Source organism: Nannobrachium achirus, assembly GCF_963921795.1.
Source record: "Nannobrachium achirus genome assembly, chromosome: 6".
Taxonomy (NCBI): Eukaryota; Metazoa; Chordata; class Actinopteri; order Myctophiformes; family Myctophidae; genus Nannobrachium; species Nannobrachium achirus.
The window spans coordinates 14,023,927-14,040,031 of NC_137815.1; the positions used below are offsets into that span (position 1 = coordinate 14,023,927).

Sequence of the window (16,105 nt, forward strand, 5' to 3'; positions counted from 1 at the left end):
CTTGTACCAGTGAACTGTACCGTCATGAAACTGTACCTTTCCTATGCAAACTCCTAATAAAGTCTTCAATCAATCAATCAATCAAAAATGCATGACAGGATCAATGCCTCTCTCACTTTACAGGCCCTGTGAATCCTGTAAAGTGACCTGGGGGTCATTACATGAGGTCGATTTTTTTGTAGACGATAGTTTTTACTATTGATTCGGCCATTTTGACACACGGAGACGCGGTTTCATGACCCTAACCGATACTTTTCCGAATTCGGCTCTGAAAGTGCATTTCTGCGGTTTCGCATCAGTTTCGCAACGGTGTAATATCGGAATTCGGCCGTGAGGGAGAGTGCGATGATGTCATAGCACCCCCTCCTCTGCTCCCCTTCCCCTGCTGCATATAAGTGTCAGTCTGTCAGACTAACCGAAAATGTATTATTATTATTTATGTTGTTGTAGGCCTAATTAAAACCCAGAAAATAGCCCAGTGATCTATTAGCACAAACCTCATTTGAAAAATGTCAGGAGTAGTCTATATGAAAGTTTATTTTGCAACGGCGACGGCACATCATCCTCCATTGCGCCGCATCCCAGTGCAGTGCGTCAGTTCAGTAAGAGCTAAGGTATGGCAACATGACTGTTGTCTGGTCTTGCACGTGCAAGGCACGCATGCAAGACAGTCATGTTGCCAATACTTAGCAACAGGCATGATGAATTTATTTTAAGAAGTACATTTTATTATTTTCCCTTGTAATCAAGGTATGGTAGACTACCATACCCATATGTGCCTCTGTAGGCTAGCCTACTCCGTTAGTTGCCTCGCATGGTGCGTTATACTTCTGTGTTGCAGCTAGAAGACAGAACTCACTTAATATAGCCCATCCCCGTAGATAATGTCCAGAAATATGCTCCATAGGCTATAAATGTTCCGACCTTCATCTTCCAGGTGACTTTTGTTGGTGTTTCACTTCACCTCGCTAAAAACCTCCTTTTGCGGGACTCATTGAATATGCGAACAGATGATAATAATATGGATTTGGGAGCATAGCCTAATTACAAAGCATGTCTCATTAAAAACAATATAGGCCTATATTTTATAGTTGAAGGGTAAATACACAGTATAGGCCTATGTAGGCTGGGAACATGACACATTTTGCTTGAATTCATGCGTTGTCAACTTGTAGTATAAACACAGAAAAACGAACCAACAAGGTGTAAACGCGACGTTTTTTGGGTAATAAATCCAAAACGAGACCGGCAGCGTTTCCAATCGTCCTGGTATAAAGACCCCCTAAATGTGTGCAAAACATACAAATGTGTAACCCCCCCCCCCCCCCCCTCTCATAATTTCCATTTGAAAAAATAAATAAATACACCCATCAGGAATACCGTTTCTTATTCGAAAGAAAACACAACAGAGGCAGACCATATAAGAAAAACAACACATTTTTAATTGTCCAGTGTAGTGGTACGTTGTATACAGTAACTAAAAGACACTGTCAGAATAAATAACAGATGATTCTGGAAGATCAAGTAACCATTAACTCTCTCCTGTTTCGCACAGAGCCAACACAACAATAACAACAAAAAAGCCGAAACCCAACAGGTTGTGAACACTTTGGCTTTCAAGTGCAAAATAGGGAACTTCAGTCAGTGCTTGAGCCAACAACATAACATCAGAGCAATGAAATGGGGCTGTACTCTTAAAATCTGTGTCTGAATACACTGTAAACCATTGTGGGTTTCTAAATATTATGCACCATTATTCATGACTGGCCGGGCCCATAGTAACAACAATGACATCAGCTATTTGTAGGTGGAGTAGGCCAGCTTCTCCTATGAGGTAAAGCAAAGTTTGAAGATCATGGTCTGTGGTGTGGTGACATCAGCAACAGCCAGCTCCTGTCCATCTGTCAGCCCCAACTCTGAGAAAAAAAGAAGAAAAAAAAGATCTCACGACTGAAAATGTTTGTATGGCCAAGTCCTAATTTGCGATTTGTGAAACATTATGGAAGCCCCCCCACACTAGTACGGATTCCTAAACAATAAACACATTTAAATATATTTTTGATACATTTAACAAAGGTACAATAATTTGAATGTATTTAAATATTTCACAATATTTTCCCATGGACCACATAATGATACATAATAATACATAATGTACAGTGAAAGGTTATGCTAAAAGGATTTGTTTCCATTGTGGTCCACTGTACTCAATTCAGCACTAATACATATGGTGCACCCAATCTTGAATGAGGATTTTTTTGGTGCAATTTCTCCACATCGAATGGAGGGATGCATAGTAGATCGGGTGCAAATACATAATCATGGGTTTAATTTTGCCCCTTTTCCACTGACATGGACCAACACCACACCACTCCACACCACCCACTTGTGCCATGTTTTCCACTACAAGGACCTCGGTAGAGTAGTGTGAAAGTACTTAACATTGTACTAAAAAGTATCCAATCCATAGTAGGTCTGAGCTAGGCCAAACAGGGCCAAACACTTCTTTTAGCCCCTTTTCGAAGTAGTGAGGGATGCAAATATGGGGCGGGTTTATCACCAGAAGCCATGCCAGGCTAACATCGGTGGCCCTCTCTTTTGGGAATCTCAATACAGGCAACATTTATCAAAATCTGTCAATGTTTTGGGAAACTTTAAAAATAAATGAATACATTGTTCAAGTGATTAAAAAGTGTGTTCCCTGACCGGGAATCGAACCCGGGCCGCGGCGGTGAGAGCGCCGAATCCTAACCACTAGACCACCAGGGAGTGGTGCCAGCTGGCAGTAAGATGATCAGCTTGTCTTGGCCAAATGTCAGGCTTTAAACCCACCCCCCCTCCCTCTCCTGCTCGTCTCTCATACTCAGTCCACTCACTTTAAGTAAACCTAAACGGCCATGTTGAGGAGGACCAACACAGGTTTTTCAATTTATCGGATTGGCATAAAACTTATGTTCTATTGGTCCTCAACAAGGCCGGTGTAGGACTACAAATGAAACCCATGAATTAGTAGAAATCTATACAGTATTTAAAGAGAAATAAGAGGGAGGACGGGTGCTAGTGCTACTACCAAGGTGTTCAAGGAGTTAAACTATGACTCCCCCCTGGCCATCCCGGGGCGCCTGATGGAGGGGAAAGGAACTGGTGGAATAACGTGTTCCTTCCACACGCTACGTCCAAACGGGGAAACTCCCCCCTGTCAGGTGAAAAGAAGCAACTTGGACTCCTCATGCATAGAAGGAAGCATGAGGTCAGTCCGTTGTCTCCCCAGGTTGGCGCCCAGGATTACATTAGATAATTGACACGGGTGAAAAATGTGTTATGAAATCGTGGCATAATTTTTTTTAAAGAGAAGGGTTAGTAACAGTGATGTAAGAGTAAAACAGTTAATAAGGCTATCTTTGCCTCACCCTTCAGCGTTTTCTTCAGATTTGGCCGCGTCCTCTGTTCGATTGAGACCACGCTCTGTCAACAAAAGGCACACATTAAGAGTCGACATACTAGCGTCATGTCCAGGGGGTGTATTTGTACATCATGGGTGGGGCTATGTACTTCAAGCTGCCTCACGCTACAGAAACAGGACATAGGCTCCTGCCCTATGGGCCACATGGCTCGGCAAGGCACAGACAAAGAACAGAGAACACAAAATCTATTGAATCCAGAGTCATTTACCTGCAAATATAATGTTTTGTTCTTTCCTTCCACTGTCGCGGTTATAGCAGGTGATTTCATTTGTCTGTGAATGTACAATGTATTTGAAGAATGAACACGAGCAGTTTGTTGATAACAGTACCAAATACAATTAATTCAACAATCATTCACAAATGTAATGTTAATCAGTGCTACTAATGTTTGGCTGTACGATTATGGCAAAAAATTGCAATCCCAATTATGTTTGCTTGAACACGATTATTAAACCAAATGGTAAACTTCTTTGCCTTTTTTACTATTTTGAAAAACATTTTAAAATACTTCAAATAGCCGATATACATCGACATAAATACAATGTACAATGTTCTGGTTATTAACCCTTGTGTACTGGTGAGGAGACGAGGGTTATGGTTGAATTAAATGCCAAGATTCATGTTTACATAAAACCACTTCAACAATTTTCGATTTACTGTGCAGCCCTGATCTTCAGTGTTGGATAGATTAGTAAATCTCAAATCAAATCAGCAAGTTTTGATTTGGTTTAGTCATATCCTTTTGAATAAAATGTCATTTAGTAACAGCATATGATAGGAATAGTAATGGAACCTACAGGGAGATGTTGTCGGTCATGTAATCAAGCACCTCCTGCAGCTTGGAGGATGAAGAGAAGTGCAAGTCCAGAGGTACCTGGCTGCAGGCTGAGCAGTTCTCCTGGATCAAAAGAGAACATTGTGTATCTAGTGCAAAACAGCTGACTTTGATGTTAGGTGTATTAACTCAACACCACTCATCACATTGGAAGAACCAGATATTGTTTAAATAGTCAGGGAATTTTAATAAAACCCTGTGAATAAATTCCTTACCAAACAATTTCTTCACCAATGTGTTCGGAAAGGTGTCTAGTAACATATCTAACAAAGATTGAAATTCAACATCCCTAGCAAAATATTTGACAGCTAGGGTAATTCTGGGTCTCATTCACTTACTAGACACTGTACTAAGGGGAAAAAATCACTCCCAAAAATATGCTTTAAGTAGCATGTTAGTAGCCTGGCGGGGCCCGACGCTATATCTGTGTTCATTCCTTCCACAGTATAACTGTGGAAGGAATGAACACAGATATAGCGTCGGGCCCCGCCAGGCTAGCATGTTAGGGGTTTAACTAGGTGTTTTTAATTATTCTGAATCCATTGGAAGCATTTGTTTTGCACGAAAAACATTCATTGGGCCAAAATCAGACGCAAAAAAACGATGGTTTAGTGATGAGTCATCACTTTTCACAAGGTTTATGGAGTCCATTTTTGTCCCAAGGAATGTTTTTCGTGCAAAACAAATGCTTGCAATGGATTCAGAGAATAATTAAAAACACCTAGTTAGACCCCTCACATCCCACTTAAAGCATATTTTTGGGAGTGATCTTTTCCCTTATAGTACAGTGTATAGTAAGTGAATGAGACCCAGAATTACCCTAACTGTCAAACATTTTGCTAGGGATGTTGAATTTCAATCTTTGTTAGATGTGTTACTAGACACCTTTATGAACACATTGGTGAAGAAATTGTTTGGTAAGGAATTTATTCCCAGATTTGACAGGTATTCTGCTAATTTTCCCTGACTATAGTACTGTAGCATTATGTATCCATGGAGACCAACCTTTCGTTCGGCCTCAAACGTGTAGGTGTACAGGCCGTCGACGTCATTGAAGACCATGTAGTTGTTGAGAGGAATGTAAGCACTGTGGATGTGAAAGGCAACATTGTTGTGAGTGACAGTACAGTTTACATTAACCCTGACATCTCTATTTTGGGGCAAATCTTCCCAAACGTTAAATTCTTTCCCCAGTTCCTTTAAAAAATAGCCGCTCTACAAGCTCACAACGCGTGGCATCACAACACATTGTGAACTTGTAGATTGGCTATTTTCGCTACTCGTCGTACAATAAAGTATATCGTCTCTGTCGGGTCACTCGGGTGTAAGCCTCGTCATGTCCATGTCCAACTGTTACCGTTTTGAACTTGCAGATCTGCTGCTTTTGATACTTTTTTTATTTTTTTTATTAAATTTTTATCCCACGATTTTTGTAACCCATTTTTTCACCCGGTGCCAATTGCCTAAGCTGTGATCCTGGGCTCTACTCTCCCTCTGCCAACCTGGGGAGGGCCCCAAACTGAGCTCATGCTTCCTTCAATGCATGAGGAGTGAGCAGGCCGCTTCTTATCACCTGACAGGGGGAGCTTCCCCGGTTGGACGTAGCGCGTGGAAGGAACACGTTATTCCAACCAGTTCCATTCCCCTCCATCAGGCGCCCCGGCTGGCCAGGGGGAGGCTTTATAGAGACCAGGATTACTGCATGTTTTTGTGAGGGTATCTACCCTAGGAGACACGGGGAGAACATGCAAACTCCACACAGAAAGGCCCTTTTGCCAACCCCACCTAGGGTGTGGGCGCTGATGACGCGGAGGAGGGAACACGCCCCCAGCACCCACAGTGTCCCCCGGCGGGAATCGAACGCTTTTGATACTTTAGTGCAAGAGTCTTCCAACAGGGGGTCCTCAGAGTTACTACAAGGGAGCCGCCAAAATCTTTGTGTGATCGGATAGTTATTTTAAATGAACAATTTGAACCCTCGCATCCCTATTCTGAGTAGAACTTTTGCCAAAAATAGCAGATCTACAATGTGAGCTTGTAGATCGGCTATTTCTGGCAAAGAGGTTTGGTGTAGAGGGAAAAGAAGAGCAGTAGAAGTATTGACGGTTCAAGTGGTTAAATGTCTGAAAATACACATTAATCCAACATACACTGATGACAGTGCTGTCAAACAAGTCTACACTGTCTAAGAAATCTATGATTCTTTTTTTAATTTGCAACAATTGTATACAATGGGGGTCCCTGCTTCATCTCTCTCTCAGCTAAGGGGTCAATGGCCTGAAAACATTGAAGACCTCTGCTTTAGTGTGATGCTGTAGTTAGTATTATGATCAAGTAGGGTATTAAATTAAGACAAAAATTTAAGTTAGAGAGGTTTCTCCCCTACGACAACGATATGGGGCTTAATGGTTAATGTGCACTTGGTGCATTATGAGTGTCCACCAAGCTGTTTGTTTTTTTCATTTCTTTTCCTGAGTGCATTGTATGTTTTGAAAGATTTTCAAAGGGAGCGCCACATACCGCAGTTACCTATGCTACAAACGGCAGCAACATGACGAGGCGCTGTGAATGTCTATTTGGTGCCGAGCTTTTGGCATTTTAATCTGTCGCAGTGAGTTAGAAAATGTTCATTAATGCATTTTCAGCTGGGAAAAAAGGGCCTTTGGTGGACACATGGCCTTAGGATGACTTGTAAACAGCAGAGCTTGAAACACACCTTGTTGCTATTTTGAATACCTCTGTTGCACAAGAAGCTGGAACAAAAAAAAAAAAAAAGAAAGAAAAATGACCAGGATTAGTTTGACAATGACATTATATTCTGTTTACAGAAAGTAGGTCGTCTCAATGCTGTGTGGATAATGGTTAATGTTTACATGGCAGGTTATAAAAGACAGGTGGCTTCATAAAGACGGGTGCCCATTACTGTGTACTGTAGTTAATCATTTACCTGCAATAACTGCATTTGTGGACGCCACAGCTGGGATTATCCTCTTTACAACACCTGCAGAATTTTAAATAACATAAAAAGGCGAAAATAATATTTTTGCACGAGTTAAAAAAGAATTCTGTTTGCACCAATCAGATTGCACATTAAAAACCATCAATGAAACATGTATCACTATCTCTACTGATGCATGGGTCGACTTGTGACACAGATGACAAAATATATGTATATTTCTGTATTAATCATCATCGCAGGCAGGTGGATAACAAATAAACTGCATGTCCTTTGCTAAATAAGCATAATTCCCATATTTTGGGATGCAGATGCAAGTCCATGATATGTATAACTTTCACCCCGATGCACGATTAAAGGAAGATGTGTAGCAACTGAATAAACAAGACAGAATCTAATAATGGCACTGCTCTCCTATGCAATCTGTATAACTAGTTACAAGGTATGACAAGTTGACAACTAGTTACAAGGAAGCAACAATGACGTGCCAGTGTGCTAATGCGAGCTGAGCAGCATGACGTGAGACCTGATTTGTGTAGCTGTTTTTATTTTCTTAGTCTGTTTTCTTAATATGTTTCCATTTTTCCTTTTAATATAGCACTTTGAGATTTGCTTCAAATGTAAAGTGTGTTACAAATAAATTGTACTATTATTATTATTAGCTCTGTCAGCTGAGCTGAGTGGTTCACTGTGATTGCTCTACTTTTGCAGTGACAGAGATTCATACAGAGAGACGGACAGAGATACAAAACAATCCTAGTTCTAGGCGGCTGGCCCCTTCGGTGCCACACCGTGAAAAGCAGTTTGGTGTTGTGTTGCTGTGTTGTGTTGTGTTGAGGTAGTGTGCGCTCACCCTGGGTGAGTCTGTAGGTGACTCCTGTGATCCTGAACTCTGCTGCCCTCTCCAGAGACTTCTGGTGCACCCACTGGAGGTGCTCTGGGTCATCTCCATCCATTGCCACACCATCTGGTGACAAGCACGCACAAACAGCTTAAGCACATGCACAAGCATACACCAACAAACTTTTGGTTTGTGAAATTCCAGGAAGCTACATTGATTCAAGCTCCTTCCTTCAACTAATTGTTATTTTATCTAAATGATGTAGTGACTATTATCTACCTCCTCCAAAGGGGTTCTCTTTGGGCCAGAGCAGCATGCGGACATACTCCACACAATGTTCTGGCAACCGTGGCATGGAGGCTATGGTGCACATGGGGAAGTTGATCTAAGAGAACAAAGACACATTTCAAAGAGGGAACGGATCTTCCACATGTATGTATTGACAATAAGGGTGTAACGATACATTTTAACAGCGATACGATATGCATCACGATACATGGTTAACGATACGATACATGGACGATATTGATTCATTCATGGCGATACTATACGATTCGATTCAATGACTTAAAATCAATATAGTAACTATTTAGCAAAGAAATGAAATCTGTGTAAAAAATCTATTATTATGGAAGTAAATGCTGTGATTATCTAGCAAATACATGGACATTATATTTCAACACATATGAACAAACCCACCTTGACATGAACACAAGAGATTACACACATTTATCGATAGATCAAGGGTAGCTTTATGGAATGGAAAGGAAATTAGACCCCTCTTTTTCATTTTCCTCTTAAAATTGCAAAATACAAGGCACAAATACTTAGTTATTTGCATTGCAAAATAACCTGACTGCGCCAGATGGTGGCAGTAATGCGTACCGCCCTACTTTACCATCTGAGATCTCTCGGGGGGAGTTGATAACACTCGTAAAGTCCCGGGCCGGACGAATCAGCGGCAGCTACGGGCAGGCTCTGAGCGGCTCTGAGCCAATAGAGTCTGATTGCAGACCACGTGGATTCTGGGTGCAACGTCATGCAGACAGGCCAATATGAGTGGTTGGAGTTGGCACTCCCAGACTGTGATAGAGACGGCCCCATCCAATCACCTGCTAAAGAATTTGAAAAAATGGCCCGCCCCTTACATCGAGTCTGCCCGAGCGATCCCAGATGATGGTAAGTAGAGCGGTATGCAGCCAGGCATACGCACTGCTACCATCATCTGGCGCAGTCAGGTTAATTGCAAAAGGATTCGATACCGATTACCGCATTTTAAAACGATACGATACAAAGCCAAAAAGGTACTATATTTTGCTTTTGAAAACGATATAGTAGATCATTGCAAATTAAAATAGATTTTTCTATTCAGTTACTATATCGTTACACCCCTAATTGACAAGTCTTTGATGACAACTCCACTTCATTGGGATTGGTGGCTCCTATCACCATGCTAGGTTACCTGAGGCGGGTAAAGCTCCAGCGTGCAGTCGATGCAGGCGCTCATGCCTGGCAGAATGACCCTTGCATTGCCTTTAAAGCCTTCAGTCCCTCCGTCGATGAAAGGAATGATGGAACTGGGGTCCAGGACACCGTCGTCATATACCCGCAGAGACAGCTATGCAGAGAAACACACACATATTATACATTATTATACATTAGGATGTGAATGACATGGCCTTTTGTAAGGCAAAGCCGAGCAGTTTTATTTGTATAGAACATTTCAACAGCAATTTCAAATATGCTTAAACAGATCAAGCAAAGGAAACACAATTATACAATGACATTAGGATGCATAAAACAAATCTAACTGATACAATTACAGTGCATAAGAGAAGCAAAAAGAAAAGTAACTCAAGTCAATGAGTTTTTACCGCATGCGACAAGACGCACGAATCGAACTGGGTTCGATCGGTAAAACAACGCACAGCCACAGCCACCTGCCGCATGGCAAATTCAGAGCCGGTGTGCACCATGAGGTCATAGAGAATCATTGTTTTCTTTAAAAAATGTAATCGTCAGTTTTTTCCGTGCGAGAAAACCGCGTCTGTGTGCAAAGGGCTTTACTGTATATAGATTAGAGGCACCATAATAAGGTAAAGATTGTATTCATAAATATGACTCATTTTCTTAATAGAGTACGTCTAGTGTCTTACTTTTAATCCAGTTGCCTGGTTTAAAAATGTTTGACTGTGAAGCACTTTACGAACCATTTTTATAAAGGTGCTTTACAAATGACGATTATTATCACTATGAACAGAGGTAACTTACTAGCATTCCATTGATCCACCGCCGAGCCACTATAGAATCCAGTCCACAGACAATGATATGGAATTCTAGGTGAAGACAAAGACATGTAAGCAACGTCAAATCTCAACAATAATGATGATGACAATTCATTATCAGAGACAGGTGATGAACTAGAAAGATGCAATTGGAAATTGCACGTGTGGTTGCCGTGAAGCGAATTTTCCCATTCAAGTCAATGGGGAAAATTAATTCACTAATAAATTAATGGCCATATGGAGATCTCCGTGTCAGTATGTGTCCCTTTCTTTTATGCCCATATATGGAGATCCCTGATGTCATCAATATTAAGCCCATATCTTGGAAAGCCCATATATGGACATACTGTGTCAGTCTCACGTGGTCTATGCTGTCAGACATCTATGATGTAATTCACGAATATATTGATATAAATGAAACTATATAACGTATCTAACGCAAATTTGGCACGCATGTGTGTCCCGATGAAGCCGGTCGAATTGACATATGGCCCAAGTGTGTGTCACCAAAACTGTGGGAGGAATAACGCTGGGAAAAAAGGTTTACTTAGGAGACGATGGAAGATGGAATAGAAAGTCGGACAGTCGGACAAATACTAGTCTGGCAACCAAAACTAATAAAACAATATAATGATGCTTACGTCTGTAAAATGTCTCCTCAAAGTCTTGTATTTTCTTAAAATGGCTGTACAAAGTATTAAGGACAATCTTGTTTAAAGAAAGACTGCTTGCAAGACTTCACAACACATTTTTAGCATGGGCTAATACATTTAGATACTTTAGGTGTCAGACATAAGAATTCAGACGCCAGCTTTTCAGAAATTAGATATCACCATAAATAATATACTGTACACAAAAAACTTCAGCTATATTGAATGATCAGTGTCAATACGCTAGATAGAGTGTGGCCTCTAGTTTGAGGGCGTTCAACTGGCGCACTGTGTGTCTGTAACCACCAAGCGTAGTGTTTTCTGAGTTGCAGGCAGGCGACGCTGACAAAATCTCCTGTCCCCACAGAGACTTGTGGTGGCAGGAGGTAGGAGTACTGTGAGCCAAAACCATAGATCTGGGTGTGTCAGCAATATTCCACTAACATGTGCCAGTTTGACTAATACATAAACTCCCATGACTGCAATAACTAATGGGTAAGAAAAGTATTATGTCCCCTGAGCCCCTCATCCCCTTTAATTGGAGAACTACGTAGAGTGAATAGAATAAACGCAAATTAAAATGGCAATATAAAATAACAATAAAAGACACATTTTCTTGCGGTGGAAGGTCCCTTTTCATTAGGCACACCTTTCAGGCTGTGTTAGCACCAGCTGTACCAGTTCTACCACTGCTATGTCCAACCTGCCAACACCGCTTACAGCCCTCAAACTAGAGGCCCTTTCCTCAATAGGTAGTATCTCTCATCACAATGCACAACACGTTAACTCATACTCCTCGATCCCCGCAGAAACCGGGGATTTCCCGCTGTACCTCTCTGCGATGCCTGTCGTTCCCGGAAATTTAATTAGCTTTAATCATTATGAAACGATTAAAAGTATGATCGCTGTATATATCAGTTTCGGAGACTTTAGGCCCGCCCCCTAACTGTATCCGGTCGTATTTCCCGTTTGGACCGGATCTAGCTTTCCGTATCCGGTCTGAGCCTGGGCCATAGTCCCGCCTCCATTCGTTTACAGTGTAACAGAAGAATAAGCTAATCGGCGATGGAAAGCTCGTTTTTCAATCCGATTTTTGCATTCGGAAACTTTGATCCAGTCTCTACACGCCTGGATTATGATCCCCGCACATATCGTGCGCGAACGTGTCCATGTGTTACCATAGCGCACAGCTTGCTTTTTTCAATGTTTTTTCATGTAAACACTGGCGGATAAGCAGGGATACAGCGTGGCAACGGATATGTCACTTTCAATGGGGTTTTTTTTATTCGAAAGCTGTCACCGAGTCTACACGTCTACTAGATGAGTCGCGCACAGATTGTGCACGATGCGTGCGCGTGCCCACGTTAAAAGGTAAGGACAATTTGGCAGCTGCTTACTACAGCTATGTTTAAAGTGTTAATATCAAAAGGATACGGAACCACACAACAACCAGGAATGCGACTGTTAATAAATTCAGCTGCCACGTCTGCCTTGGGTCGACCAACATCTTTAGGCCTGGGGGGAAAGGGGTGGTGAGTCACATTATTTACTTTATTATTAACACCAAACTTGCTTGCTTATTATAATTAATAAATACATATAAATATAGTTAAAAATACACATTATTATAAATAATGTAAATGATGAGAAATGTATAAAATAATACAAAAACTATTATCACATCACTTGAGCAAAGAAGGACTTGAAACAAAGATACTAACCTGAAGAGAAACTGTCTGTTGAGGTTGGAGACATCAATGGTGTCCATGTCAATCACATGGATCTGACGAAAACCTGACAACGCCTGCTCGACAGTATGACAACAGGAAATGACAACAGGAAATGATAAAGTGTAGTCTGTTAGTGCATGGTAACATAACATCTGCATTACTCAGATATTAAAATAAAACTAAAACTAGGTGGGTGACTGATTCACAACATAGGTTTCTGAGTTTCTGTGAATTGACGATTCTCACCAGGTCTTTGAGAAGCTCACATCCGAGGCCTCCCGCACCAATGACAAGAACTTTGCAGACATCCAACATGAACTGTAATGACTGCAAGGAAAAAGGGAATTGTCAGTAGCATCATATGTGTACCCCTAGGGGTACTGCAGGGGGTACAGGAGAAATGGGAATATGTGTTTTACTGTTATGGGTAATGACAAAACATTGGCAGACACAGTCTTTGTGTTAACCTGCTCAACTGTAGATTGTTAAACCAAATGACATCAATAACCTGACTAGAACAACTGTTATTGAAAAGAAAGCAATGCTTATTTGCCATTATGCCGTTTTATTTTTGACATTGGCATTGGAACTGGGCTTTTAATGAGCGTTTGATAAGCAAAATGCTGTATTCAGGGAATCAGTATTCAGAAATCAGTATAAGGGGGTACTACAACCAAAAAAGTTTGAGAACCACTGCTCTAAAGAATTATTAACATAGCACATCAAAAGGGGTAAATTAACTTTTTGTTCTCAACGTTGTGATTATTATTTGTTGCTGTCTGAGCGAAAATAGTCAATTTTCAGTTTTCCAGATAAACATAAATGTTACCTCTGTGCTGGCTTCAAAGTCAGGGTGACAGAAGGGCCCGGATCGCTCCAGGAACTTCTTGACATGACTCCATCTTCCTTCCCATTCGGTCCGATCTCCATCCACCACCATCCTTGAAACAAACAATGTTATATGATTATCACACAACACCATCATGTTTCATTAATTAAAGCATATCACACGTCTAGTAGGCTACTAGGTACTAAACTCAAGGATTCCTAGAGCTTGAGAGATCCTGTCAACTCCTCAAATCAGCCTAAAACTCAATCAAGGATGCTGCTAAGGACATCAGATCAAAGCCAGAAAAACTGTACGAAAAGTGCATCAAAGTATAGTATGAACCAACATTGCATGACCATATAAGTGGTCGTTCCCTACGGGATCTAGCAACAGCTCCAACCATGACCATCAGCTATGTGTCTAGCTACTGGGGGCAGACCTCCATTCAGAATCACCCCCACTTAGAAACATCCCCCTTCAGAAATACCCCCACTGTTTAGAATAATGGAAGTCAATCTTCTGAATGGCAATGTTTCTGAATGGAGATGTGTAACCCCTAGCTGCCAACCTGCCAATAGTGAACTGTGTTTTCTTGACAGAAGGCAATGTTGCATCATCAACACAATATTTACTATTAGTCCTGTTGGGCTAGTAGTGTAGTGTCTGACATGATAGCGAGCTGACTGTACATTATCCACGACTAGACCAGGCTAGCTGCCAAGGTAACTAGTAGTACTAACTACTCTACTACTGATGCTAACAACATTAACCTTCCTCCTGCCTTGTAACCTCATCAAACATCCCGTCATTTCTAGCATTTCGACAGCCATTCCTCACTCAACCCCGCTGCTCTCTTCTAAAAACAGGACATTAAGTAATGTTCCATCGTGCTTATTGCGGTTATCGAGATTATAAAGCATATCTTTCTTGCAGTCATTCATTGGTTTGTGCAGCAGATACTTACGGCTCGTCCGCCATGTTTGTTGTTAGTTATCAACATTGCGTTGTGGAGACACACAGTCCCTGCTGGAGATACACACAATGACCAACAGATGGCAGCATCGAGCTTCTGGCCTACTTAGAACAGTGGTTCTCAAACCTTTTCATGTCAAGGACCCACAAATTGTTGAAATTGACACCTATTAGCCTTACTCTATGCCAAGGGTCTTCAGCGTTTTCAGGCCAAGGACCCCTTAGTTGAGAAAGAAACGAAGTAGGGACCCCCACAACCTTTCATAGATTCCAATTCCATATAGTTTCATCATTTGACAGCACAATCATCAGTGTGTTTTGGATTCTTGTCAATTTGTGTTTTCAGATATTTAACCTCTTTAACCTTCAATACTTAATAAACTTGACCTTGCTTTCACTCTGTACTTAGTCTGCTCTTTTTCCCCTCTACACCAAACCTCTTTGACGAAAGTAGTCGATCTACAAGCTCACAACGCCTCGCAGCGCAAGGAGTTGTGAGCTTGTAGATCTGCTATTTTCTCAGAATATGGATGTTAGGGTTCAAGTGGTTATTATAAAAAAGGAGAAAAAAGTTTCTATCACACAAAGATTTGAAGGACCCCCTGTAGTAACTCTGAGGACCCCCTAGCCTAGGGGAGGGTCCCGGACCCCCTGTTGAAGACCCCTGCTCTATGCTATTAGCCCGCTGACCGCCATTTAAAAAGTTATGCCAGGGACCCCATAAGAGAAGATTTTTAAGGCTTTAGCAGTGATCCCCAACCATTTTGATTGCAAGGACCTCCACTAGTTTGAAATGCAAGGCTACGAACCCCCATTTAATGGCATTTCTATCTCTGGGACCCCAATTTATATTGTAAAATCAAAAAGAAAAAATTAAAAAGTTAATTTAACTCAGAGTGTACAAATGGAGTGTATACGTTCTCTGAGTTACAGACCCATGGTCCATTTGTTCCTAAGTTATCCTAACTATCATTTAGCTGCTGGGGACCCCCTGGAACTCCCTCAAGGACCCCTGGGGGTCCCTGGACGCCACTTTGAGAACCAATGTGGTAGAGTACCAGTGAAATACCAATATGCCTATGGGCCCTCATACTTGTTTAAATATTTGTACTGTTTCTATGCAACAAGTTTACTTTTTATTCCTTCTTTTTCTTTGGCTTTTATTGTTTTGATAGTGGCAAAGAGGACGAAGAGTCTTTTACAAAGGTCAGTGGTAACGACTGTTTAATCACTCTAGCTCTAGTAGGATATAAGTGGCTACAGATTAGCAATTATCTATAAAAACAGTTAACAGGCAAGAAGGCAGGGAGAAAATGATCCATCTGAGTGAACTAGATATGTTTCAAGAAGTCCTTGAAAATGGCAATTAATCTTACTAGGCCTGGATGCAGACTCGGATCAATAATTCAGAGAACTAATATGATACAGTATCTTTACATCACTCCTTACAGACACGATCTAAAGCAGGGTTCCCCAATAGGCGGCCCGCGGGCCGCACTGTCTGGCCCCCACCAACCCCAGTAATAATGGTGGTATAAGAGCA

At 41.4% G+C, this 16,105-nt stretch overlaps 1 protein-coding gene across 1 annotated transcript; it reads right to left on the reverse strand.

The window, feature by feature from the left end:
• Positions 1-1,764: 1,764 nt before the first annotated feature.
• On the reverse strand, positions 1,765-14,567 carry uba3 (ubiquitin-like modifier activating enzyme 3). Its single transcript, XM_080728538.1, has 17 exons — positions 14,555-14,567; positions 13,591-13,702; positions 13,008-13,088; positions 12,753-12,835; positions 12,466-12,546; positions 11,023-11,066; positions 10,368-10,432; positions 9,559-9,714; positions 8,376-8,481; positions 8,109-8,222; positions 7,247-7,300; positions 7,016-7,052; positions 5,305-5,386; positions 4,262-4,362; positions 3,673-3,736; positions 3,411-3,465; positions 1,765-1,916 (listed from the first exon to the last, which is right to left on the reverse strand). Exons 2-17 carry the CDS (start codon positions 13,699-13,701, stop codon positions 1,828-1,830), a joined length of 1,323 nt encoding a protein of 440 aa, XP_080584664.1. The 5' UTR covers position 13,702; positions 14,555-14,567; the 3' UTR covers positions 1,765-1,827.
• Between the last annotated feature and the right edge of the window lie 1,538 nt (positions 14,568-16,105).

Coding starts and splice junctions, on each gene's coding strand:
- uba3 (XM_080728538.1), bottom strand. CDS start 13,701: ATGGTGGTGGATGGAGATCGGACCGAATGGGAAGGAAGATGGAGTCAT. Junction 8,223..8,375: donor AGAGAACCCCTTTGGAGGAG/GTAGATAATAGT, acceptor GCTTGTCACCAG/ATGGTGTGGCAATGGATGGA. Junction 3,466..3,672: donor ACAAAACATTATATTTGCAG/GTAAATGACTCT, acceptor TTTTGTTGACAG/AGCGTGGTCTCAATCGAACA.